Source organism: Musa acuminata, chromosome BXJ1-7 (genome assembly GCF_036884655.1).
Source record: "Musa acuminata AAA Group cultivar baxijiao chromosome BXJ1-7, Cavendish_Baxijiao_AAA, whole genome shotgun sequence".
NCBI classification, from domain to species: domain Eukaryota; kingdom Viridiplantae; phylum Streptophyta; class Magnoliopsida; order Zingiberales; family Musaceae; genus Musa; species Musa acuminata.
In genome coordinates, this window is record NC_088333.1 from 37,994,583 (window position 1) to 38,021,271 (window position 26,689).

Consider the following 26,689-nt stretch of genomic DNA (forward strand, 5'->3'; position numbering starts at 1 on the left):
AGAAGTAACGAAGTAGTTATACACATTTGTATTAAAGAATTTTAAGCAACCAATACATGCCACAAAGCCATAACCTTCCTAATTTCATAAATATTATATCAGAACAAAAAGCAACAAGTCGACGCTGTATCGTACGGTTTCTACCACACCAACAATAACAGGACCAGACAAAGGCCAGCGAAAAGGAATAGGAACATGAAGACTGGACGACACCCACCAAGCCGATCTACCAACAGGTAACAAAAAGGAAGCCCAATCCGATTACGCTAACGTGCGTTGACCACCACCCTTTCCAGGTCAAAGAACACCTCAGCGCCCGCTGGCGGCTGGCGGCGGCGGGGCCGGTGCAGCGAAGCGGGCAGAGTAGTCGCGGTGGTCGTCGTATCCCCCCTCGGGGCTGTCGCCGCCCTGGCCCTCGTCGAAGTTGAGGGCGTAGCTCAACGGGTCGTACTGGAACCTCGCCAGCCCCCCCGCTGCCCTCCCCCTGTTAGGGTTCCGCCCGAACCGCCGGAGGAATGTCTTCCACCTCGGCCCGGCCACCAGCTCCGACCACTCCCTCCCCTTCATCATCAGCGCCCTCAACCCCGCGCCGCTCCACCACCGGCGACGCTCGTCCCCTCCCTCGGCGGGCGCCGGCGCCTGGATCCGCTCCCAGGGGCTCGAGAAGGGGAAGCAGCAGCAGTACTGCCGGCGATCGGACCCGGCCGACGGATCATCGAACGGGTCGATGTTGGCGTCCACCTCCATGTGGCGAATCGAATGGATTGGCTGATTGAGATACAGAAAATTGAGACTGAATGAATTCGCCTCCCCTGTCAAAGAGGACAGAGAGGACGACGGCAATAAATATCGTCTATTATAACGGTTTCGGAGGCAACGTAACGTTACAACTAAAAGATCTTGTCACGGGTGTAAGACATGTCGCGGCTGTCACGAGGCGTGTTGTTGGACGCCACACCTACCGGGCCTACGGGGCACGATCATGTTCGATGTCGCGCCTAACGCCGCCGCTTCACTCACGACTCAAGGACGTGGTGCGTGCGCCACATCATCCCCCTATCGTAACTCGAGCAGTGACCCGAAGCGGCGGGCTTCACTCATATTGGTCGTCGTTTCTCCAAGTCTCTGGAAGCATTAAAAGAGAACGAATCCTTTTCCAAGTCTGCTTCCTTCATGCAAACCACGCGACGGAAAACACGACCTGTGGAATCCAAGCAAAAGAATACTGTTCTTACTGTTCTATTAAACCCCTGTTAACTCCTAAATCTGAAATTATCACTGAGCTAATGAACTCTTTCAAGATCATTCGAATTATGATCACAACATCCATCATATCATACAGTGACTTGAACAAGAGAGAAGATTTCTCATTTGAGCTGTGATGAGTATATATATACATATATGTACATAACAAAACATATCTCCTCATTTGTACAATGGTACTTCAGGGGAACTACAACTTCATCTGTAAAATCTACCATCCTGCTAAAACTACTACTCTTTCTTGATTTATCATCACTATACCATGAGAAGCAACATGATCATCTACAGTTCACATGACAAAAAAAAATAAAATTGGAAACACATGAGGAAGCTCAGACATGGTAGACCATTGCGACCTCCAAAGTCGAAGCATGAGGGATGCTGAAAGCATACATGTGGCCCCTGCAGTTTCTCCGCAAGAACTCATACCCAAGATCGATCGCCAGCCGCTTGATGAGGCTCGACCCGCTCTTTGCTCTCATGTACTCGTGCCCGAGTATGAAGGCCATTCCTGCCTCCCTTGCTTCCAGCAGCTCTTGCAACTCTTCCTTCGCCTCTTCCTTTATTTTCGGGCTCCTGGGCAAGAGAAACCTCACTTGTTTCTTTGGTACTATCACAGGCGAGAGTATCTCCCTCGAGGCTGATGGGCCTGGCACATCTTCAGCTTCAACTTTCTCCTCGCGGATCCTCAAACCTGTCCCGACGACTGTCATTTGCCCATCATCCTTATCGGTTTCTTCAGCCAGACCGCTGGGCTTTGATCCTTCAGATCGGATGAACTCAGCAATGCTGCAAACAAGATCCCTCTCAAACTCCAAGTCATCTTTTTGTATGTCTTGGTACCCGTATCGGACGATGACCCTGTAAAGCCTGTATTCCTTTGGGCCAACCCGACCGACTAGGAATCGTTCTTGGGGGTCGACGTACGGCATTGGCACTGATTTAATGCAAAGGAAGACAACAACCTGAGCCAGAAGAAATTTAAGAATGGCTTGATATATTACGTAATATCAAAATGTATTGATAAAGTGAAAATGAAGACATATATTTGATCTACTACCACCATAGTCACAAGTATTTAGACCACCTAAAATTGATATGTAAAATGTAAAAAAGATTACTTGGCAATACCTGGTGAAATGCAGGCAAGTTGGTGACGAAGTGGGAGAAGATGGCTGGGATTCCTGATACGAGCTCAGTGTGTATGAGGCCAATGCCTCGCACACGTACAAAGCCTAGGGTAGGGCCGAGGCTTAGAAGCCAATTGATGGAAACCTTGTTCTCAACATCAAACTCGTACTTCTTTATGGTCCCATAATGCCAGATGTACATGATGATCATAAAAACGATGCATAGTGCGAGAGGAAACCAAGCTCCTTCAAGGAACTTGATTAAAGATGCCGAGAAGTAGAGCGCCTCAATTGAACCAAAGAAAAGAATGAAGCATGCAGCCAGAAAGATGCTTTGATGCCAACAGAGGACAATTACGAGGAACATCAAGCAGGTGGTGACCAGCATGACAGACATGACTGCTAACCCTGTTGCAAAAGATGATAAATCAAAAAATTAGCAAATTGAAAAGGTTGCTTTGCATATGAATCATCTCGATAGACATCATGCACATAAAGTAAAATAAAGTATTAATCATATGCTACAAGCTTCTGATGGCTACTATCATTACCACATCAATATCCGGCTACATTACACTATTGTCAGGTAATTTAGTTACCACTGTTAGTTGATGACACATCCTTTTTCTTTCTATTCCTATTTTGCATGCTGAAAGCAAGCAGAAGTGACAGAAAGGCAGCAAAAGCTGTAAACCAAGATACTGCACTCTTGGAAAGTACAAAGGAAGCGAACAAGCACTACAAGACCAGAGGTGGCAATGACACAAGGGATCTAGAAATTATGAATATAATAGCGTGATAACCACATTTGATTATTTATACAACATGGAAATTGGAATGATAGAGAATGACACACAATAAAATGGATTCTATAGCACCATATAGGATTAAAATGCAATAAGAAAACAAACAAAAAACAAAAAAAACAAGAACAGCAGCATGATGCTCAACTTAAAATGGCCTAGTAAATCAGCCGAGCCACCAATCAACCTTTGCTGATCCTAGACACCCCGATTTCTCAAGCTCATATGATCTTTTTTATCCTAGTTGGTCCCTGCCAATGCTGAATAATACCAGACTAATCTTGGCTAATACCATGAGTTGATCTCAAGGGATCTCTGGAGTCCAACCAATTATAACCAATTAACCAGGATTGTTAATCACGGCCAACCTGAAATCAAATTATTTTACTTTAATCATTCTTATCGAAACCTGAAGACACGCCACCAAGTATACTTTTCTGTGGTAAAAAAAACACTTAATATAAAGATAAACACTTTCCAACAAAGAAAATACTCATTAAACAAGAGACCAGCCGTCGCTTCTAACAAATGGACAAACATATGTTGATCCCTACAGACATCTTCAAACTTCATTTTAATTTAAGAATTTGCAATAATCATTACCAAAAGACGATATATAGATTTCCAAATTTTGTTGTGGAAGACTTTGGATACAAAAATTACATGATCTAGATGAACAAGCACAATAATTTTAATATTATAAGACCACTTGCCCATGATGAAAGTACAAAATCTATATCAAAAGATGGGTGGAATATGAACAACTCCAAAAGGCATAAGTAGGAAAACATAAAGAATATACCAGTGTGAGAACAGAAAAAAATTTCAGAGAGATAAAACCAAAAGGGTTGGAACACCTAACATGAGAATGGCAAGTAATAGTTGTTTGATACTTTATATGAATGTAATACCTGATGCGTTGCCCAGGAGCTTTGTGTCTCTAAATCCAACAGTGACAGCTAAGCAAAGTGTCATCAAAATCCAGTTGATCTCTGGGATGTATATCTGACCATGTATTTTGGATGATGTATGCACTATCTTCACCCTAGGAAAGCATCCCAAGGCAGAGCACTGTTTAATGATTGAGAAAGTACCCGTAATAACTGCTTGGCTTCCCACCACAGCAGCAAGAATAGCAATTGCCATGACTGGCCATCTTATCCTCTCTATCAAAGAAAATTACAAGTGAATCATGCAAAATCAAGCATTACGATGATTACTGATCCCGAAAGCAATTTCAACCTAACATAGAAGGTAACTACCTGGTACAGATACATAAAATCCAATTCGGTAATCAGTTTGGATGATGTGATGCTGAGAGAGATAAGCAGCTTGTCCCATATAAGCAAGGAGCAAGGATGGGTATACCACAGAAGTAAAGGCAATCTGTACAAGTGCCGTTTCATTAGAGAGCTAGAGTGGGTGACCCAGGCCACAAATCACTTTGAGCAAGATTATTAAAGCAATTTTTATTAGAATAATCTAAAACGCAGCATTCTATCTTGATACCATATAATGATAAAGTATTATGTAGGATGGAAAATTAGGTGTTACAACCACCACATATCAAGATTGCATCATTTTAACATATTTCAACAAAAAATAAATTAGTTAACAGCAGAATCTTATGATCAACTCAGTTGTGATCATTTTGGCTGGCATAGTGCACAAGGTTCTGACCAATATAGCGTTAAGCCAGTGCACTTCAATCCCATTTAATTTTTAACTCTTCGTAGTTAAATACTATATACTTTTCTCAATCCAATTTTTTTCCATTATTCTAGATCATAATACGTAAAAAATCACCATACGCCATAAACCAGAAACGTCTGATGGTCTACAAAATCAAGCAAGCAATGTTTCACCACTCGAGTAAAATCAAGAACATTATGAGAAGGAAACAAACTTATAGAATTAACAAACATGCATGTTCACCAACAATAATCCAGATCCATTCTCTCTTTTTTCCTATACCTTTATTGATAACGGTGAGAAATGTCCCAGATCAGCAAACATAGCTTCGGAACCTACAACAAAGTAGAGAATGTAGATTCAAGCATAACAAGATTTATTTCCACAAATGAGCAACTTCGACAAACCTGTTATGCATAGCAGAATTCCACCCAGTGACATCCAGCCTCCTCTTTGGGTCTTCTTCAAGAAGTTGTACATATATAAGGGGGAGAAGGCCCGATATACACGTGGATTCCAATAGAATATATTGTACACACCAATGACGCTAATGCATAATAGCCAGAGCATAACAATTGGCGCAAACAGGAACCCTAGTCGGTGAGTACCATAATGTTGCAAAGCAAACAAGCAGACCAATATGAGACATGCGATAGGAACCTCGACATCTGGAAATTGAGAACTGATATATCAGAAAAAGTATTTAACATCAACAACTAAGAAAACAATGACCACATAGCCAGTGTATAAAAACCACCTCGATTAGTTTACCACTGAAGATTACATAGCAACTACTTTCCAGTCGCATTAGAGATTCGAAAACATTTTTCTCTATTATGATATATTAGCTAATTAACTAATTTACTACTAGAATACACAGTAATAGCTACTTCCAATCTCATTAGAACTTAATACTTCACGAGCATAAATATCATATAGCTACTAGATGCAAGTGTTTTAAGTATTGCTACATTTCAACGAGCCATAGACTGCTTTATCGTACAGTAGATGGGGAAAGGATGAGCATAATGGATGAAAGATTTCAACTTTAAAAGTTAAGGAGAAATATATGGAGTAGCAACTGAGATGGTACAAGCTTGTCTAATGATGACCTTAGAAGGATATAAGCTGCTATGTTATATTTAACATCGTTAACTTTAGATAGCACGATGACAATAATATACTCTAGGTCAATAACAAACATTATGGAAAAGCTCAAGGTCTCAAACAAATGGACGTGATTAGACAAAATTCCTGTGAAAAAAGAAGTTTATTGTTGCTTAATAATAAAACAGCAATATGCATCAGATTATTCTAACGAAAACATAAGGCAAACCATAAAAAACAAAAAAACTTGGAAAAAAACATAACGAGTCTTTTCTAATTGATACAGAAATTATATGACAAGAAATACTGTTGAATTTTGCAGCCATAGATGATTAGTCAGAAGGCAAAGAACTTGTGTGCCAATTTCATCCACAGCCTAAACACAGTATGATAAATAAGAAGTTACACAGAGAAGAGGAGAGCACTATCCAATGGCAGCTACATCTGTCCATCTACATCTAGTTCTTGTAAACATAGCATCTGTGTAAAAAAATATCTGTATTACAGAATAATTTCCTTACATTTGTGATGTTCCTTGGACATAGCAAGCTCAAGTCCTGAGACTGCCGAGAAAACTGTCGATGTCAAAGACAATATCAGATCAAAGAAGCGAACAAATTTACCACTAAAAGAATCCAAAAAAAAAAAAAGACAGGGAACAAGGTACAACCAGAGATTGCAGGAGTGAGGATACCATCAGCAATAACCATGCAAGTGCCAATCAATGCAAGAATCAGCAGCATAAGCTGCAGCGCATGATGCTTCTCCAGTAGTCTCTTCACAATCGATGCAGCAGCACCACCACCAGAGGCAGGACTATCTTTTTTCTTATAGGCTGAGAGCTCCACATCAGCTAGCTGGCCACTTGGCAAGAAACCAAAGCTCCCGTGGCGGCACAGGAGCGAGTAGAGAGCAAATGTGCCACCTTCACCATTGTCGTCAGCTCGGAGCACTACGAAGACATACTTGAGGAGAGGGATGAGGGTGAGGGTCCAGAAAACAAAGGAGAGCACGCCGTAGATCTCGTCATTGCTCTCCGTGTGCTCGATATCATCGGCGAAGGTGCTCTTGTAGACGTACAGTGGCGAGGTGCTGAGGTCCCCATAGACTACTCCGAGGCTTTGGTAGGCCAGCATCAGAACTGACCTCCAAGATTGTTTCTGCAATCCAAAAGGCAAACAAAATCTTCCTCCTTTGAACACAAAATCCCCTCAAAATCTGAACTTTCAATATGAACTAATCAAATTATACAATCCAAAGCATTTATGTTAGCTTAAAACCAACGAAAAACTTCAAAATCTTAACTTCAACAATGGGAGAGAAAAGTCTGTAAACCAATTAGAACTCCCAACTCGGAAGCAGGAATCCATTACAAACATCAAAATCCGGAGCTTAACGTAAAAGAAGTAGGCAAACTACCACAGATAACAGAAGCTCTATCGCGTCCTACGAGTCGCAATCCCTAGAAACCAACTCTTATGTCCAAACTTTGGTACAAGAAAAAAAATGAGAACTTTCGACATCACAATCTTAAAAATCTAGACTTTAATCCGGAAGCAAACTCCAACCCACCTTGATAGTTCGGGAACGCTGTCCCCTTTCGAGATCCATTGCCAAGCGAGCACAACCTCACACACCCATGGTTATTTTTCCCACGGCAGTCGAAGCTGCAGAAGAGATGCACAGTAGCAGACAAAAGGGATTAGGCTTCAATTCTTTATGCAGATGCGAGAAGGTGGCAAATGGGAGTAAGCTTGAGAATCCAAGGGCGGATATATCGAAGAAGGAAACACTGAGGGATTAGGAGGAGATTAGAATATTATTATTACAGCCCTGTTAGCTCTACTTCTTTGGGCTCTGCTGTTCTTGCTCCTCTTCAGCCACAAGACTTTTTTGTCCTATTAATAAACAGAAAAAAAAAGTCTCTCTTTTTATTTTTTCTCTGGGAGCTTCTCAAATCTCAACACAAAGTAGGAGAGAGAGAGAGAGAGAGAGAGAGGTGGATGGTTGGGTGGCCAATTGAGGTGAGGGAAACAGAGGGATTAAGCTGAAAAAGGCCGTGGTTTTACTTGTGGGGGTGATGAAAGGGAGAGATTATAGGCCAAGGTGTTTGTTTATGAAGGAAAGGTGATAGCTTGGTGCTCCTTTTGGTGCAAGTGGGAATTGACTTATCAAAGGGACAAATGCCCCTGACATCACCCAAACAAAGGAGGGATGACCACTACCTGCTTGCCTTTTGGTTTGAACAAATCAATATCCATTCCACACCTTTTGATTTGTCTAATCAATCATCAACCTCCTAAAGACTACAAGTAAATTGCAGCCACCTTTTTTTCCTTTCTCTGCAAGAAACTGGGTTTTATGGATGACACATCTCACATGACTTTTTGTGGTTTGAATCATAAATCTCTGTAAAGGTGGATTAAGGGAAATGAATCTTTCCATGAGCAAAAAAGACAAGTACAAGTTTCCTTTGTGACCAAGTGAATTTTATTTAAGAATATCCATAGATTGCATATTTTGGAAAGCTTGTAGAGGTTAGATTATATCAATTAATTTGTCATTTTAGCATGTGAATCAATTTCTATATCTTTAATATTAAATTGTCATCCATGGATGCACTCTTTGTTTGTGGTGTTAATGTACAGAAGAAGACCAAGAAGAACAGCAAGTTGGAAATAGTCAATTTAGGGGGTTTTGCTATTCATTTGAATTATAATCTCAGTAATCATATTTTCAACAGAGAATCAAATCCAATTTTATCCTGCATTGTGGTGTTCTTCATGAGCTAAATTAAACCTTTAAGAGACATGATACACCTAATCTCATTTCCTTTTTCTAAAGCACATCCTGTGTCTTTGGTTTAGCACATGATTTGAAAACAGTGGAAGAACACAAATCAAATTATGCTTCCATTGGATTTCTATAGTGTGGAGACCTGGATTTAACATTAAACAACTTCCAACAGCTACTTTGAACTTGATAGGGTCATCATACTGTCTCTTTAGATAACTCCAATTGACAGGTGCTTCAAGCCAACAAAAACAAGAGTGAGATACACTGTCAAGTAACCTAACCTATACCTATGAACAAGTTGACATTTGTAATTCTTGTTACCTAATAATAATTAGCCCCACAGAATATTTTTTGACTGCTTTAATACTCAAAACAGTTCCTACAAAAAAGCCATGGTCTTATCAGTTGGGTGAGAATGATGTGATTACTGATAGGATGTCAGTGGATAGCATAAATATTTGGTTGTCTGTCTACCTACCAATCCAAGATGGAACTATGGCTTGTTCTCAGTACATTCTTGTCTACATTTATCTAATCTTACACCTTGAAAAGATAATTAGAGAAATCATATTGTAACAGGACATCTATCAAGCTAAAAAAGCTGTGTATATATATGAATCTACCAGTCTTTTCTTGTAGCCAATGGCTAATATACAGAATGTTCTGCAGTGGACAAGCTTATCTGAGTTGAGCTTTTGTGAATCTATCAATCTTTTGTTAGTCTTTGAATCATTCCTTTGTTTCAACTGGTTAAGTAAAAAGTTGCAGGATAAGCTCAGGCCACTAAACAAATCCACCACAAGATCTGAAGAAAGGATGCAGTAGTAAGCCTGCATGCGCACTAAACACCATTAGGTAAGTCTTCAAGAAACTTTTGTTGCTGCTTTTGTCTTTATTTTAGTATATGCTGTGTGTGTGTTTAGGTTTTGATGTATTGTGTCTAATACATGGATCCATTAACATCCATCCTTTGAAACCTTATGGATCATTTGGTAGTATAGTTCTTGCTGGTTCTTTACTGCTAATTCTCAGAAAGCTCTATAGACAAGTCACATAATATGTAGAGCAGCTTAGTTTAAGGTCATCATCTGCAGACATCGAGTTTTGAGGATTCGGATCCATGCATGCATCTGATCCATATCACTGCCATGAAAACTGGATGTTAGCTAATGTCTAGTGATAAGGGACCATTTGGTTTATCATTCATACGGTCCGTACCCGTACGGTTTTGTCTTTTCAATTCCAAAAAATATCTTTGAGGATAAGAAAGACCTAACGAACTTATGAACCGTTGATTCTGATACTCTTCGATCAATATGAGACTAAATAATCTTATCATCGAGCATAGTCAATTGCACGAGCCAAGAAAGTCGAACTACGAATCAAAAATCTTCTTTGGGGCATCGATTTTCTCCAACAAATGTGACCTTTCGAACAGTGACTTGAAACCAACAGCATTTCTTCCTCCACAAGCATCTCTGTTTTTGTTTCTGGAAGAGCTCTACAAACATCTCTTTGGGTCTTGAAGAAATAATAAGGGAGTATTCTTCAGTGTTGTAATGCATATATTTATATAGTCAACTCTGTGATGAGGTCAAACTGAGACTTTGCCCGGTTGGACTTGGACTAGACTCCATGCCCAGGCCTTCATCTTCTCAACTTGCATGTCTGCTAAAGCAGAAGCCAACTATGGCTCTCCTCTTGCAACCCACCACATGACATCCACTGGTTTCAGACTCTTCAGCCATGGCTTCACTCTTTGAGGTGTTTTGCCCCCATCTGGTGGGACCTCCCTGCCATGCTCAAGATGACCTCATGCAGAGACTTCCTTCCCCATACCCATACCCCAGCATGGCCACTGCAGATCCTCCAGCCTTTTGCATCACAAAAGAGGACAAGAGAGCTTCTTGCACTTCACCCATTTAGGCTTCTGTAACATCAAGCTCCTCTGGTGGGCCATCCCAGTAGAGGGACCTACACAGCCATGTCTCCCTTTGCTTGGTGGCTGCCAAGTGTTGCAGGTGATCAATGTCCAGCTGCCATAATCAACAATGGTGGCCACCAACCATGCCATATGATGATTGGGTTTGGTGCTAACTACAACAAGGAAATTAGGTTCTTGTCCATAATTTGGCCTACCTTTGATTAAGCCTCCTATAGAAAGCCATCAATTCTAGTGGTGAAAAATAATATACATGCATCATCAATCATGAATTGACTAATTCTTTATACCTTTTTTAGGGGATAGACTATTATCATCATCATCATCTTCGTCGTCATCATAGTCAAGCAATCGATCAAGATATCCATTCCTTTAATAATATAATATTTTTATCATTGAGGATACATTTATTATAATTCATAATCATTGATTGAAAAATATAAAAAATATATATATATAATATTATAAAAAATATAATATAGTGAAAAAGATAATAGACATATTCTTCATCATTATACCACCATAAATAAATATTTTTTAATATATATATATATATATATATATATATATATATAATAAATTTAAGACTCAAATGATCCAATTGATCGATCGATCTGATCTAAGTTTTGCGACTATGATCATGAGCCACTCATCGATCGAACCATGCATGAGCCTCATGCCTCATCTCATCTATCGTCAACCAACAGAGGATCGACGGTTCATTTTGGGTCTGAATCGATGGCGGGTCTCCTCTTTCGTTGTCTATCTATGTAGTCTCCTATTACTGCTTGATAAGAGACCACGTTTATCCACTTGGAAGAACGGCTCTTGTACGGTCTAGTTTGACTCCGTCGCAATTAGCTGGCTCTATGTAGATTTTATTGCGCAGGATCTGCCGACAGATCCACTTAGATTCCGTCATCCACCACGACGTCTCATTTGTCGGCTGTCCTCATCACGTATCCGATGGCGGAAGCGAATCACCCAAGACGAAAACACTGGGTGTAAGCCAGTTGACTCGGTCAACTAATATGGGTCCCTTCCGCCGCGGCCAGTAAGAAGGCTCAGAAGGTCGTATCCTGCTTGAGCAATTACATGTCAGCCGCGACCGGATTCAATTCCGTCGTCGTCACCGCCTGTGTCATCTTTGTTGCGCTATGATGGGTGGATGGAAAGGGATGGAGCTGAGCCCCGTTCGTCGGAAGGAGCCATGCACGTTCCTGAGGAAGAAGGCTACTTCTTCTCTGGTGGGTATTGAGTCATGGGACACCATGACCTCTCACCCACTCTTATTGTCGTCTTGCGATTACCTGTTTCGTGTGGTTTAGGGTTCCAAGTTGAAGTACGAACAAGCAATCCAATCTCATCATCCATGGCCACGAAGCAGACAGGCATCTTAGTCTGAAAAATCCAAATCTTTCATAGATATTTTTTTTGTCTATTTTTGAATCGCAGAAGACAAAAAGATTCCACGTTGAAACAGCCTTAGCCATGAGAAATCTTTCAAGGGATACATCTTTGCTACCAGGGAAGAATCTTGTATTTAGCTCTGGCTGTTTGCCCCCACCGAAAGAAATATGACAGGGAGCATCTTCTAGATATCTTGGTTGAGATCAACCAGGCAACAAGTAGCACAACAACATAATTGAGATGATGCCATGGACTTCTTACTAAGATGATAATGAGTCTAGTATACAGCTCATACCATGTATGTCATACCGACCTGAATAATGTTCATGTGAGGAACACTCAAATTGGCTGCTCCTGCCCGGCAATTCCTCCTCAAGAATGCATAGAAGTAGTTTATGACGAGCTTCTTCCAGAACCAGGACTCCTTTCTTGCCCTCACATCTCCATGGGCCAACAGATATGTGAATCCAGAATCCATTGCTTCTCTTAGAGCCGAAAGTTCATATTCCAAACTGGGATCTTCGTCGGAAGTGATAGAGCTTGACGGAAGCAATGAAACTCCTGCTTCAGAAGTACGACTTTTACGGATTCCTGTATCAGATAACAGTGGAATTTGCAGTTCATCAACTCCGCTCGGTGCAGCGGAATCTTGGGACCTTACAGACTCATGATCATGCTCGATGTCGATTGGACTCGTCTCCAATGCAAGCTCTTGAGCCTCCCTTCTCAAAAACTTCTCAAGGCTCTCCACCAAGAGCTGCTCAAAATTGTGGTGGTCTTCCTTCCGGATATCCTTGTATCCATAACGGGCAACGCAACGGAACATATGGTAGTCCTTCTGGCAGACTCTCCGAAACAAGAACCTTTCCTCTTGGGGGACAACCGGAACAGGGACATACTTGATGCAGACAAAAACGATGGTGGAATGAATTGCAGGGAGGGTAAGCAGAAACTGTCCAAATATTGAAGGAATGCCTTGGACTAGCTCATTGTACACAAGTCCGATGCCAGGGACCCTAATGGAGCCAAGGGTGGATCCAAGCTCAACCATGAAGTCCATGGATATCTTCTCTCGAATCTCACTCTGATACTTCAACACACTTCCATAGTTCCAGGTGTACATGACACATAGAAAGCAGGTAGCAAAAGCGAGAGGCAGCCAGCCGCCTTCCATTATCTTGGAAAGAACTGCACATAGGTAAATAAACTCCACTGTACCAAATACGGCGGGAAAACATAGAGCAATAAACAGATTGGTTTGCCATATAAGGAGCATCACTAGTGTCACCAATGAAGTGCTCACCATCATCACCAGAACCTCCGCAATGCCTATAGAAAGAACCTAATCAGTCATTCAGCTCCACTATTTGCATTAATTTATCAAAACATCAAGAAATTACATGAATTACATAGGTCATCTATGAGATGGAAATTGACAATATGGCCAAGAGAGAGGTGAAAAAATAAAGATGGAAAGAGAACATGAAGAATCCAGCAATAACTAATTAAAAATTATAAATAAATATATAATTGTACAGGAAATTTTGAAAAGGTGCTTCTTAACAAGAAGATAAAAAGTCTAGTTACCATAGGCATTGGCGATGTCTGTGGTATTCCGGAAAGTAGCAACAACTATTATGCACATAATCATCAGGAACCAGTTGATGACAGGAATATAGATCTGACCCATGAATTTCCTGGATGTATGGATAATCTTAATCCTGGGAAAGCAACCAAGGGCCATGGATTGCTTTATGCAGGAAAATGTTGCTGAAATCATGGCCTGACTGGCAATCATGGCCGCGAACGTGGCAATGACAAAGACTGGCCAGAATAAAATATCTATACAACAAATTGACATCAAATAATGTGTAAGCTAGTTACAAGGTAAATCTTTGGACTAGAAAATTAATCTTTAATTTAACTTAGAATGAATAGTATAGAGAAGGCTCACCTGGGACAGAATCATAAAAGATTCCTTCCACTGAAAATGGATGTTTCATCAAATACGCAGCTTGGCCCATGTACGCCAAAAGAAGACATGGAAATACAGTAGATGTGAAGGCTATCTGCACATACAGTAGGAGTTAGTGAATAAAAACTGTCTTAATTGCAAGGGTCGATCACGGCATCACCCCAAAGAAAGATAACTGTCATAAACCTGTATAGACTTTACAGAGAAATGGCCCAGGTCAGCAAACATTGCTTCAGCTCCTACAAACATGAAGCAAAAGGAAATTCCATGAAATATACATAATATGTATACACAAAGCAGAGGTCAGAAGCTAGTCAAAATACATTTAGCTGGTAATAAAGCTAAAAAAATCACTAGCGAGGTATGAAAAGTTCTCTCAACACAATGTATATGCGTACCACAGCCACAGAGAAAAACATAAAGTACAATCACATATATTATCTCTTTTAGTTATTTGCGCTGTAACGAATATTACATCAGGTGCTTTCATCAATGCAGTACCCAAAAAAACACAAGATGCACGGAAACATATTATGTCATTCAGATCTACTAAAGAAAGGCATCCCTGGCATTGATGATTTTTCATTAAATAATTAAGTTTCCTTCGATCTTCCTCTTACTGCAGCTGACTCAATGTGGCGCTTATCTGGAATGTCAAAACTTTAAACTACCTGGATCTACAGTAGCAGTCAGTTATGTCGTGGAATTTGTTAACTCATTGATACTCCATGGTACATTGCCTTTCTCAATTTTCTTTTTGTCTCAGTGTCAAGATGGCAGTACTATGTTGGCACAGCCTTCCGCTGTATCATGCCAAGTGGTGTGCCAGTGTTCTGTCAGCACAACTTTAGATTCTGGATACTGAAAAAACATGAAGTGTTCAGTGACATGGAGCTCTCTCTCACCACAATATAAATTCATATTACAATTTTGATTATGCTCCGTGAGGTCGAGCCTTGACACCACGGTCAAGGAAATGAACTCTTTACTTAAAAATAAGGGTAAGACTGTATACTAGACCCATCCCAGCCCTTGTATCAATGAGAGACTTATATACTAAGGAACCATTTTTATTTTGAATATTCTCCTTGCACTAGATGAACTAAATAATCTTTAATTATGACAAAACAAACAAATTATTCTTGAGTTCCCATTTTTTTATATTAGGCTGTTAAGATAGTACTAGATCTACCTACAAGATATTCTAATACGATCAAAACAACTATGACTTACTAAGGCCAAATAACAAAAATAATCATATATGTTACTCATCAAAACTGACCTACCAAGTTGCTCTAAAATTTGACCACATGACTTTATTCAGCTTGGACATGATTATATTCTTCACAGGATGCATTAGGGGTATTACTAGCTTTGAGTTAGATTTAGCGTTAAAGATTAAACTATCTTCAATCACTATATCAGAAGTGTGATCTATGGTGTGAAGTGTAAGCCATTATCCCAAGTCATTATAATCCTGAATCACTATATCAGAAGTGTGATCTATGGTGTGAAGTGTAAGACATTACCCTAAGTCATTTTATAATGACTTCAAATCTAGATTACCCCTAAAACTTAAAGATGTAAGTGATGTCGAGTCACTACACTCCTCATGGCTAATGGCTATACTTCCATTGAAGTACAACAAGCCTTAGCCACCCAAATCCAGATTAAACGTTTTGGTAGAATTCTGGGGTTGGTGCACTTCCACATGCTTAAAATACGGTTGGTGCACCACCACATTAAAGTCCAGATGACCGCATTCCTCTTTACTTTCTTGCTCTTTACCCATCTAGAGTCAATAAACCACACTAGCCAATGACAGAATTATCTGAAAACAAAATCTAGAGACTGAAACCACTTAGAAGTTAATTATTTTAAATGGTTGATGATTTTAAAAGACTTACATGAAGTTAAGCTGGGTATGTGAACAAACAACGATTATATGCATTAATGTACAGAATCAGATTTCAGTTTCTTCGCATCTTTAGAAATTTCAACCAGTGTACTAGGATAATCAAATTAAACAAATTAGGAAAATAATATTGGACAAAAAAAATCCATAATGAAGTATTTGAAAAGAATCATTAAGAAAAAAAAAGGATAAGTATCTGAAGTTATGTAGTTAAAGAAACCTGTGATGCACAGAACACAACCGCCAAGAGCAGACCATGCTTTAGTGCTGTTTCTCTTGAAAAAGAAATATATATATGCTGGATTGAATGCTCTTAGAACGGAAATATCATACTTAAGTATGTTGTATATTCCAATGGACCCCAAACTGAAGAACCAAAGTGCCAAAATAGGAGCAAACAAGAAACCCACTTTGCCGGTCCCAAACCTTTGTATACTGAACAATACTACAAGAATTACACTTGAGAAAATGACCACGGCATCTGCAAGAAGAAATTAAAATATCATGAGTTGACACGAAATTGACAGTACTAACAATTTCAAGCTAAAAGGGGAAATATGGCACTGTAATGGCTTGTGCATGTTGGTTCAGATGCAACAAAAAACTGTCACCAACCTGTGTCGAATCCTGAAATTCTGCCTTGAAGACCGCTCACAGCAGACATAACTGCACATGAAACGGCTATGAGATATAAACATTAAGCAGAGTTTAGAAAGCATAACCACAGCCAAGGAACTAATCCCTACTAGTTAGAAATGAGAGAGCAACTGCATGTGAGAAAAATAAACTGGAAAACTGATGTACCTGACATGGATGGAGTAAGAATGCCATCTCCAATTATCATAGAGGTACCCATCAGGACCAATAACAACAGAAGACGTTTTGAAAAAGAATTTTTCTCCAAGAGATCTTTTATGTATAGTGCTCTTTCTAGCTCTGGAGTAGGCAGCTTGAGCCTAAAGCTGGAGATATCTTCATCGGCACGCTGCTGATTTGGAAGTAGACTAACCTTGGCATATCTGCATATCAGTGAATACAATGCAAAAGTTCCTCCTGCAGGCACAGATGCAGTGAGTGTGGAACAATCAGAACATAGTGTCTTTCTAATCGAAACATGATATATCACAAGCATTTCAAATAATAAATAAATGTGCAAATCTGATATTTTTTTTCTCAGATAAATAAATTGAATTCTGTAAATTAAACAGCTACATGTGAAGTTGTGCAAAGGCATAGAACTTTTCCAAAGTCTTTCAATACCTTCACCATTATCATTTGCTTTCAGCACTATAAAGATGTATTTTGCAAAAGGAATGAGTGCGATTGTGTACATCACCAAGGATAAGGCACCCAAAACATCGACTTCTGATTTAATTGGGACTTTGCTGAAGACATCACTAAAGACATATAAGGGACTCGTGCCCATGTCACCATAAACAACACCAAGAGTCTGAAATGCCATTGCAAGCGTGCTCCAAATTGAGATGTCCTGTTCGATTTGTAGTGAAAGAGTGAGAAAGCAAGAAGTTCGATTCCACCGATAACTAAACGGAGAAAAGCTCCATCTACAGAATAGGAAGCAGGACACCGTATACCACACTATGAACGCAAGAAAATCCAACAAAATCGAAAATAACACGTTTGTCATTAGCAAGAGCAAAGTTCCATCGACACAATAGGAGGTACCGAACACCAAAGACCCGCCGCCCGAGATGGTACCTTTTCGCGACGCTTGTGAGCGTCGGCGATGTCCATGGCCTCCACGTCCAGCGAGTCCACGCTCCGCGCCTTCTTCACCAGCCTCCGCCGCAGCGTGGCCTGCAGCTCCGGCCCCAGCACCAACGCCTCCTCCTCGATGGACCACGGCGGCGACTCCGAGTCCACCTCGCTGCCGTCTACCCACCGCACCGTGCGGGCGCTGCTCGCCTCCTCGACGATCCCGCCTTCCTCCATCCCTTTCCTACCACCTCACTCCTCCAAGATCGGATTTTGGACGCCTCTTCCCCTTGGTTCTTCCCAGCCGACGCGAGGGAGAAGAAGAGACTTTTCTATCTCTGACACTGAAGCCAGCACGGTTCTCGTAGAAGCGGAGTTGTGTTTGGAAACAGAGCAGGGCCCACAAGGGGTAACCTTTTGGGTGGAATCGACGGTGGCTGTAATGGCGACGTTTGAAACGTGCGCTGCTAACCAACGGTTACGTGTATGGATATCGATGATGGGCATAAACAATGCCATGGTAGCATAACCCATCCTATATATTCCTCTCTCACCAGTATATTCAATGTCGGTCCGGACACCTGCCTTGTGATTGGGACAGATTTCGAGTCATTCTTGGGACCCACATATCAGCCACCGATGGCCACAATCAAAAGGCTGGTAGGTCATTTGGTAGACGAGAATGGGAAGGAAAAGAAACATCGTGTCATATTGGTCCGTGTCTTCATATATTATTATGGGAATTATATCAGATATAGGGACATCAAAGAGACTTGGTGACACCAGTGAGTCAACTAATTGAACACGAGGTTCAATAAAAATATTATTTTCGCTATAAATACTACATTATTGTGTATATTTTATGATATATATATATATATATAATATTTGATTTGTTTTTTCTTTGGTTTCTTGCACTTTATTCTCTTCTTTCTGTCAACAAGATATTTTTTAATGCTTCTTTTATTTTATTTATTTTCTTTTTTTGAAATTTATATTTAATTTTACTCTCAAAATTATTATTTTTTTATGTGTTTACTAGTTTAATTGATAAAAATTTTAATAAATCAGACTTGAATCTTGATTTTATCACTTTATTCATTATAAACAAATAAAAATGAGATTCACTATAGTGCTTCAATCACCATCAATAATATAATACTTTAAATTATCTTTATGAAAACCTCGAATAATCTTGAGAGAATATTAATGTGGGTGATATCGATAATATTTGGATTAACCCAATTTGGTTCAAATCTATGTAAAAAAATTTAAGTGAAGTTAGAGAAAATCTTCGAAGCTTAATTGAGCATCGACCTATACAAAGATCATTCATCGTGCATCGTGGGGTTCTAGATATGATTTATCTGATAGTTTAATTAATCATGAAACAAAAAATAAAAATTTTAAATATACAATAATTGATATCGATTAAAGTTTTTTAAATATATTTAAATAGGATGAATATTATGTAATATGTGCGAAATATTTTTTATTTTTTATATCAAGCTAATATATATATATATATTATAAAATTATATTTATTATTTTTTTAGGGATCCAATAAATAATCTTAGAAGAGTTGTATGTCTACGTCTCATGTTATAAAGTAACTTTCCAAAGGATAACCTCTTATATATATGTCCATTTTCTTTAATGAATTGATACTGCTATGAGATGAGTTGTATATGCCTTATGGAGACAAACAATGCAAGAGCATTTGATTATGATGTAATGACATTAAATTCTAACATATAGAAAGATGATCCAAGTGTCTTTTCCTTTGTCACAGCACAAGAATTTACACATGCAAAGTGGCTTCATTTATTGGGAAGGTGGTGAAGCTGAAAATGATTGAAATCTATGTGTCAAAAGTCTAAGTGGATAGCTGTTTCCCTTGACAATGCCATGGTTTTCTTGTCTTCACCTCAAAACAAAACATCATCTCATTTCTTCATATGACTTTGTGCACTCATATTATATTACAATAAGACGACAACCAGTCACAGATCTTTTTCATGGGTTTCCAGTTATTGGATATCTCTCTTCACAATTGAGTGAAGAAAAGTTCTTGTGATCACCTCCAAAAAGTAGCAAAAAGGGTCAGAAGAAATGACTGGAATAACTCTGGCTAAAAGAAACATACAGATTGTATTCTTTTCATCTCTTCCAATCTTGTGGTACTTCAGCTGGAGATTGGGGTTGTGTTCCGTGGAGCTCAGCCAAAACTCCCAACTGCTTGTTGAGTCTGCATGAAGGTTTCAGGAAGCAGATCTCTGCAGCTTTTACTCACCTAACATCAGAAACAGACGGGTGTTCCACATATCAATGGGGCCAGGCAAGCACCAGTGCACGCAGTCGTTGTACAGGGTGACGTTCTCATGCGCCCAATGGCCATATCTACTCGGATGCCCATCGGGCCTCAGCAGCATAGCTCCCGTGGTGTCCAACATCTTCAACTCCACTCCCTTTGCCCTCCCCACCCTCTCGGCTTCCCTGAACTCCTCCACTTGTGCCTCGTAGAACTCGAGATCCAATCCCTCCAGCCTCGTCTCGTTGCCCCGGAACGGCCTCGTCCTCACGCAATTCCCTCCCTTGTTCCACTCCCCGTTCTCGAAGTGCGACGGCGAGACCGTTCTCAGGAAGACCTTCCCCCCGAAGCCATCGAGCTCGGTGATGGCGCGGAGAGCGGTCCGGAAGGCCATCCTGTGGGAGTACCGCAGCGTCAGGTCGGTGACGTTGTCAACCAGGCAGAAGTGGCAGCCGACGATCACTCCCTTCTCGTAGAACATGGCTGGCCGAGTGAACCAGTTGCCATCGGATATGATCACGTAGTCGAACTCGTGGATTCGGGACGCCCAGTTGTCGTCGACCTCGTCGAGGTAGAGGTTCCACAGGCCAGTATGGTTGGGGCCGTCTGTGTCTGCTTCCTGAGCTTTCACCAGGAACGGCGACCAGAAGGTTGAGATGGTGAAGTTGTGGGCGGTGTAGAACATGCGCTTGAAGTTCTCATCCGTGGTGTTGGAGATGTCCTTTGGATACTCCACCTGATCGGCACAACAGACAGAGAGAGAGTGGTCAAACTTAGAAGATCCATAATGAATGACAAGATTATAAGATTCTACGAGTACAGATATGGATCCCATGTGGGCACGTCAATTTATATTCACAGCTCGCGCTCCAACGTGAAGGCCGGATGTGTTGTGTTCTGTCATGTTTATTCATTTCATTGAACGTTTAAGATGGTTGATAAGGTTAAGATCTGGCTTTGGAGGAGGTATGAACGGGTATTGCTTTGGTTTGATGGCGCCTTTACCTTCGACAAGAGGCACATCAAGGACTGCATGTGGTTTCTGGCCAAGGAGTCGCCCACGAACGCCAGGGACTTCCCTCTCACAAGCTCGAGGAACCAAGAGGCGTCGAAGCGCGGCAGCTCGCAGGCCGCCGGCCTCCACCTCCATTTCAGGAAGTCCATGTCTGGCCTCCCGTACTTCATGCAATTCTGGTGCTCCTGGATCGTGAAGCACGTCAGGTTCGTGTAGTACAGCGCGTCTGGATCCCGAACCCACTCGCCCTGGGAGATGTCGCACTCCCGGGGCAATCTGATGGAAGGATATCGAGGCGGCGGCGGCGGCGGCGGAGGAGGAGAAGGCGACGAGGAAGACAAAGAGGAGGCGGAAGAAGAAGAAGAACGTTCATCGTTGTACGAGGGTAGGGGAGGCTGGTTGCAACAGGAGATGATGGCAAGCACCAACAAGATGAGGAGGATGGAGAAGAGAAGTGTCCTGGGATTGCCGTGTGCATGATGGTAGCCCCAAATCCGAAGCCTGTAGGCATGAGGCTTCATTGGAAGAGGTCAGACGATGGTGAAGGAAGAAGAAGCCATGACTCTATAAAAAGCAATGGTGGCGTGACTTCATCTCTGTTCGATAAATATTGGGTGGTTGGCATGTCTTTTGCTGCCCACGTTCCGCATGTTGGGCTTCAGAAATAAAAATTAATATTTTTATTGAAATTAAGTATCATAAATTAAAAATAAAAGTTTTATATTTTTGAAAATGATAATCAACATATTGTGAATCCACAAAGAAAAAAAAAAGCTAAACTTTCTTTTTCTATTTTCAGGATTATTATATATAAATTAAAAAAGTGTTGTTTATATATAAAATAAAAATAAAAATCACATAATAAATAATTAAGAGAGCACCTAAGCAACCAGAATAAGACATGTCACTAACAGTTAATCTATGTACTGAGTTGGCCTGTGATCATGACCTTGGCGACCGAGTATGGTTTATGATGCTGGTCGATGAGCCAGAACAGCTGCAACAATGGTGGCATCCCACCAAGACATCATGAACTCCACCACGAATCCATGGCGGAGAAGTGATGGAAGAGGCAATAGAGGAAAGCTCTTGGCTCTACCAACGAAGGAGGGACCATTGCGCCATGGGCGTGCACACGACGTGAGGAAGCTCGGCGGCATTAACGCAAACACCAAACGCACACTCAGTCCTCTTGCATCAAATACGATTTCTTTCATCGCATGTTCATGTTTTAGTCAAACAATGGCATCCCACCAATTATTTCCAATGTAAATTGAACCCATTAGATCCACTTGTCTCCGCTGCATTCCTTCTATTCAGATGCGTCCGTCGGAGGATGGTACTAAGAACATGTCCGAAGCTGCAGAAATGATAGGGATGGAAGAAAAGCTTCAAGAACTCTTCAGATCATTCAACAGAATCCATACACATACAATTATTCATCCCCTCCATGAATGATATAATCCACTCTATTAGATTGATTTGATGATCCTGTAACGTGGATCTCGGGGGAAAAATTTCTTCTCAGCCCCAAGCCCACACAAACACTGGTCTTCCTGTTGCTTCACTCCCCCAGCATCAGAAACAAGAGCTGGTTCCACATGTCGATGGGCCCGGGCAAGCACCAGTGCACGCAGTCGTTGTACATGGCGACGCTCTCATGGATGGAGTGGCCGTACCTGCTCGGGTGGCCGTCCGGCCTCAGCAGCATGGCCTGCGTCGTGTCCAGCAGCCGCATCCTCACCCCCGGCTGCCGCTCCGCCTGCCTGAACTCCTCCAGCTGCTGCTCGTAGAACTCCCGGTCCAGAGACTCCAGCGTCGTCTCGTTGCTCCGGTACGGCCGCTTCCGCTTGCAGTTGCCGCCCTTGTTCCACTCCCCGTTCTCGAAGTGCGACGGCGATATGGACCGCACCAACACCTTCCCCTTGAAGCCGGCGAGGCCGTTGATGGCGCGGAGGGCCGTCCGGAAGGCCATCCGGTGCGAGTAGTGCAGCGTCAGGTCGGTGACGTTCTCGATCAGGCAGTAGTGGCAGCCGACCAGCTTCTTCTGCTCGTAGAAGAGGGAGGGCCGGGTGAACCAGTTGCCGTCGGAGATGATCACGTAGTCGAACTTGTGGAGCTGCGACGCCCATTTCTCGTCCACCTCGTCCAGGTAGAGGTTCCAGAGGCCAGTGTGGTTCGGCCCGTCTGTGTCCGCCAGCTGCGCCTTCACCAGGAACGGGGACCAGAAGATGGAGATGGTGAAGCGGTAGGTGGGATAGAACATGCGCTTGAAGTTGTCATCTTTACTGTCCGACATGTCCTGTGGTCGCTCCACCTGCACACGATCGATTCCATCGTTACTAATCTTCTCAACCGGAGATCAAATCGAGAAACATCAAGCCAGATATCGATGATCTCCTGCAAAAGACTCGGGAGAACACCGTCGTGGACATGAATCTGACGTCAAAGGTGCCGAGTTACAGGTTGGATGTAGCATCTGACAATGTCAAAAACGGAGGCTAGAAAAGAGTAGATGAGAACTCTGAGACCTGCCAGCTTTTGGAGTGATGGCAACCACGTGGGCGAGTCGGCGATGAGAGAGCGACAGCAATGTAAAGATCGAAACACGATGAGTCCTAAAGGTTACAGAGGCGATTCCCATTGCCCTTTCGAGGTGAAATCTACAGACTTGACTTAGACTGTTCTCTCTGGTTCGTCTCGGGCCACGAGATCTTACCATTAGATCCTGCCGGTTGGCTGGCTCTTGTTAGGGGCATCGCCTGGGCCAACCAAATGCTATCTTGTTTGTCCTCTCTCGCTTCCATTAATCGATGTGGTGTGTGTTTTGCTCCTCCCCTCTTTTCCCCCTTCCTTTTAACCTACCTTTCCCACCTCCTCACTCATTGCGACGAAAGGAAATCACTAGGAAAGAAGCAAACAAAAGACTGGATTAGCTTTGTTGCCCACTCACTGTTCATTAAATATTTAGGAGCATCTAGATCTGTTGTGTTGATCCAGGAGAGGAATCCGATTCGCAATTTGATTTCCAAGAGCAGATCAAATTCTTGATTTGGAATTTCTATCGAGATTAGATTTCAACGCCAACGGCAGATGGCATCTCGTGAGCTGAATTCCGGTGGCTTCTGCCTCCAGAGAGCAGGAAAAGAATTGGAGATCGAGTCATGGAGAGAGAGAGAGAGAGAGAGAGAGGGGGGCTTACGCCGGACAAGAGGCACATCAGTGACTGCATCTGGTTCCTGGCCAAGGAGTCGCCGACGAAGGCCATGGACTTGCCCGTGACGAGGTGGAGGAACCAGGCGGCGTCGAAGCGAGGGAGGTCGCAGCCCTCCGGTTGCCACCGCCACTTGAGGAAGTCCAGATCCGGCCGGCCGTACTTCATGCAGTTCTGGTGCTCCTGGATGGTGAAGCAGGTCTTGTTGGTGTAGTAGGGGGCGTCGGGGTCCCGAACCCATTCGCCCTTGGACAGATCGCAGTTCTCCGGCAAGCCGAGGGGAGGGTACCGCCGCGTGTAGGGGAGAAGAAAGATCTTGACCAGCAGCACGAGGACAACCGCGGACAGCAGCACCACCTTACCGACGCCGTGGCCATTCTGCTGCCTCCGAAGCGGCGGCTTAACGGCGTAAGAAGGCTTCATGGTTCTCCGACGGAGGAGGGAGAAGGAGCTATGACGGGATGGTGACTGCTTGCCGACCTTCTCCTCGCTCTACAAAGAGGAAGTAAGTAGTGGTGGTTGAAGCAGCGCTTGATAATATCGAGTGGTTGGACGTGAGCGAGAGCGTCTTCTCTTTCTTTTTGTTCCATGCGGGCCATGCAGCGAATGATGCGCTCAGCACCTCCACAACAAAGATGGCTCTCTCCCATCCATTGCTGCCGTAAATTACACTCCAGACGATGGAGATTAAGAATTCGATCATCCCTCCCCCATAAACGTGTAATCCACTCGTAGATCCGACCATGTCGAGCAAAATCCCTGTCGTGGTTGGCCAGATTTAGTCTGATCTGATAGCTGCACAGCCTTGTTCATGTGATGGATGGGTTGTCTTTTGCCTCATGACACCCTTCACATGCTCTTTCCTTCAGCTCTGTTGAGCACAGAACATTGACGTGATTCTTAAATGGAGAGACAGACACAGAGAGAGAGAGTAAACAAAGCCACACATATCAACATCTTGAGCTGTAATGGATACATTGAGGCATAAACAATACCTAACATGCAGCATTCATTTGATGAAACGAGTAGAGATGCAACTGTACAACGTCCACAACGTTGCGTGGATGCTAAAGAATATTATCCAAAATAATACTTAATTTGGACAATAGTAAGCCAACACCACATTTATATTCAATTAACCTTTTTCTTTCCTCCTTGTTTAGCTGTAAAGCTCACATCTTCTGATTACTATGATTTGTTTATTTTATGGTAGAGGGTTGTCAGACTCCTGCAAGTATTTATGCTGATTGCCATTTTCTATGCTATCTGCATTCCATGCCAAGAACAAGCTGAGATCAAAATGTTCTTTGCTTATTTGTGGTGTGTCATATGGTAATGTGAAGAAGAGACTCCTTTGCAAACACAGATGATTTGCGCTTGTAGAAAAAGAGGCATCATTTTGAGGTTAATTTTCTGTCAACTTTTTGGCTTTGTTTTTTCTTATTATCCATGAGATTTCTCTTTTCATTTTAAATGTCATATCATTAATTTGGAATTCAAACTTTTAACACATCTTAATTATAACATTGTTTTAATGGTTTCTTTCATTTGATGAGCATAACTATTTAACTATTTTTTTCTTCTTTGTAAGTAATTTTATAGCATCAAAATACTTCCAAGAGGGCTATATATATATATATATATATATATAGAGAGAGAGAGAGAGAGAGAGAGAGAGAGAGACTTATATGAACATGGTATAAAGAAAAATATTTTAATTCATTGTATATGAAATCTACTTATTATCTTATTGCTTGAGAACCCAAAAAGAGGTTCCATCAACTCTCCTATTGAGGTTTCAAAGACATCATCTAATAAATTTTACACATAAAATATTAATACGATGATAATGTATGATACTTTAAAAAAATGATAATTTATTAGAATGAGAATATTGATAAAAATATTTGTGAGACATGACATTACTTTAGTACATCAGCTATACTCCAAAATTGTTAGATATATCGTGTAGACACTCCTCTAATTAATTTTTATAACCAAACAAAACATCATTATGACGGATATTCCGAATTAGCCATAAATCATACACTATAATAGCATATAAGATAAATTAGTTTATTTATCCAAGATAATTTATTCCTGCACTGACCAAGAAATCTAAACGTTATTTCTCATTTATGTTGAAAAATCTCAAAAATTGATTGACTAAATGAACAATCAAAGAAAATATGAGACAATCCATCCATTTGAGCAATGTTGAATCTCGTATTTTGATGATGAAACTACTTGATATATGTTTATGATTTAATCTGCGTTTTGAGTGACGCAGGATGCTTCGATCAGGATGAGACAATTAAAGCAGGATAATCATGTTGTACCGAAGGAACATGTCAGAAGATTGGACGTCGGGCCGGTGGATCGGTCGACGTATCGACAGAA

The 26,689-nt window shown here is 41.6% G+C and overlaps 5 protein-coding genes across 6 annotated transcripts; all 5 read right to left on the bottom strand.

Annotated features, from left to right (window-relative positions):
* Positions 1–57: 57 nt before the first annotated feature.
* LOC135679227 (potassium transporter 6-like) lies at positions 58–7,920 on the bottom strand. 2 transcript variants are annotated; one of them, XM_065192730.1, is made up of 9 exons: positions 7,568–7,920; positions 6,690–7,155; positions 6,517–6,570; positions 5,296–5,556; positions 5,171–5,223; positions 4,459–4,582; positions 4,108–4,362; positions 2,395–2,801; positions 58–2,228 (listed from the first exon to the last, which is right to left on the bottom strand). In XM_065192730.1, exons 1-9 carry the CDS (start codon positions 7,604–7,606, stop codon positions 1,596–1,598), a joined length of 2,292 nt encoding a protein of 763 aa, XP_065048802.1. In that variant the 5' UTR covers positions 7,607–7,920; the 3' UTR covers positions 58–1,595. The 2 variants fall into 2 exon arrangements, with proteins under 2 accessions (XP_065048802.1, XP_065048801.1); XM_065192729.1 differs by having other exon boundaries at positions 6,666–7,155; positions 7,568–7,918.
* Positions 310–747, bottom strand: LOC135679740 (uncharacterized). The gene has a single exon (XM_065193724.1). The coding sequence runs from the start codon at positions 745–747 to the stop codon at positions 310–312; it is 438 nt and encodes a 145-aa protein (XP_065049796.1).
* A 4,209-nt stretch (positions 7,921–12,129) lies between the features above and the next one.
* LOC135679236 (potassium transporter 23-like) lies at positions 12,130–18,103 on the bottom strand. The gene is made up of 9 exons (XM_065192746.1): positions 17,753–18,103; positions 17,294–17,522; positions 16,838–17,086; positions 16,649–16,699; positions 16,254–16,514; positions 14,305–14,357; positions 14,098–14,212; positions 13,731–13,985; positions 12,130–13,472 (listed from the first exon to the last, which is right to left on the bottom strand). The coding sequence occupies exons 1-9, from the start codon at positions 17,984–17,986 to the stop codon at positions 12,433–12,435; spliced, it is 2,487 nt and encodes an 828-aa protein (XP_065048818.1). The 5' UTR covers positions 17,987–18,103; the 3' UTR covers positions 12,130–12,432.
* Positions 18,104–19,572: 1,469 nt separating this feature from the next.
* Positions 19,573–21,747, bottom strand: LOC108953362 (protein trichome birefringence-like 19). Its single transcript, XM_018828889.2, has 2 exons — positions 21,066–21,747; positions 19,573–20,796 (listed from the first exon to the last, which is right to left on the bottom strand). Exons 1-2 carry the CDS (start codon positions 21,594–21,596, stop codon positions 20,035–20,037), a joined length of 1,293 nt encoding a protein of 430 aa, XP_018684434.2. The 5' UTR covers positions 21,597–21,747; the 3' UTR covers positions 19,573–20,034.
* A 706-nt stretch (positions 21,748–22,453) lies between these two features.
* LOC135679237 (protein trichome birefringence-like 19) lies at positions 22,454–25,105 on the bottom strand. The gene is made up of 2 exons (XM_065192747.1): positions 24,278–25,105; positions 22,454–23,392 (listed from the first exon to the last, which is right to left on the bottom strand). The coding sequence occupies exons 1-2, from the start codon at positions 24,710–24,712 to the stop codon at positions 22,640–22,642; spliced, it is 1,188 nt and encodes a 395-aa protein (XP_065048819.1). The 5' UTR covers positions 24,713–25,105; the 3' UTR covers positions 22,454–22,639.
* Positions 25,106–26,689: the final 1,584 nt, after the last annotated feature.

Coding starts and splice junctions, on each gene's coding strand:
- LOC135679236 (XM_065192746.1), bottom strand. CDS start 17,986: ATGGAGGAAGGCGGGATCGTCGAGGAGGCGAGCAGCGCCCGCACGGTG. Junction 16,700..16,837: donor TCTTACTCCATCCATGTCAG/GTACATCAGTTT, acceptor TTTCATGTGCAG/TTATGTCTGCTGTGAGCGGT. Junction 14,213..14,304: donor TCTCTGTAAAGTCTATACAG/GTTTATGACAGT, acceptor CTGTATGTGCAG/ATAGCCTTCACATCTACTGT.
- LOC135679227 (XM_065192729.1), bottom strand. CDS start 7,606: ATGGATCTCGAAAGGGGACAGCGTTCCCGAACTATCAAG. Junction 6,571..6,665: donor CCTCACTCCTGCAATCTCTG/GTTGTACCTTGT, acceptor TGACATCGACAG/TTTTCTCGGCAGTCTCAGGA. Junction 5,557..6,516: donor GTCCAAGGAACATCACAAAT/GTAAGGAAATTA, acceptor CTCAATTTCCAG/ATGTCGAGGTTCCTATCGCA.
- LOC135679237 (XM_065192747.1), bottom strand. CDS start 24,712: ATGAAGCCTTCTTACGCCGTTAAGCCGCCGCTTCGGAGGCAGCAGAAT. Junction 23,393..24,277: donor TGATGTGCCTCTTGTCCGGC/GTAAGCCCCCCT, acceptor GATCGTGTGCAG/GTGGAGCGACCACAGGACAT.
- LOC108953362 (XM_018828889.2), bottom strand. CDS start 21,596: ATGAAGCCTCATGCCTACAGGCTTCGGATTTGGGGCTACCATCATGCA. Junction 20,797..21,065: donor TGATGTGCCTCTTGTCGAAG/GTAAAGGCGCCA, acceptor TGTGCCGATCAG/GTGGAGTATCCAAAGGACAT.
- LOC135679740 (XM_065193724.1), bottom strand. CDS start 747: ATGGAGGTGGACGCCAACATCGACCCGTTCGATGATCCGTCGGCCGGG.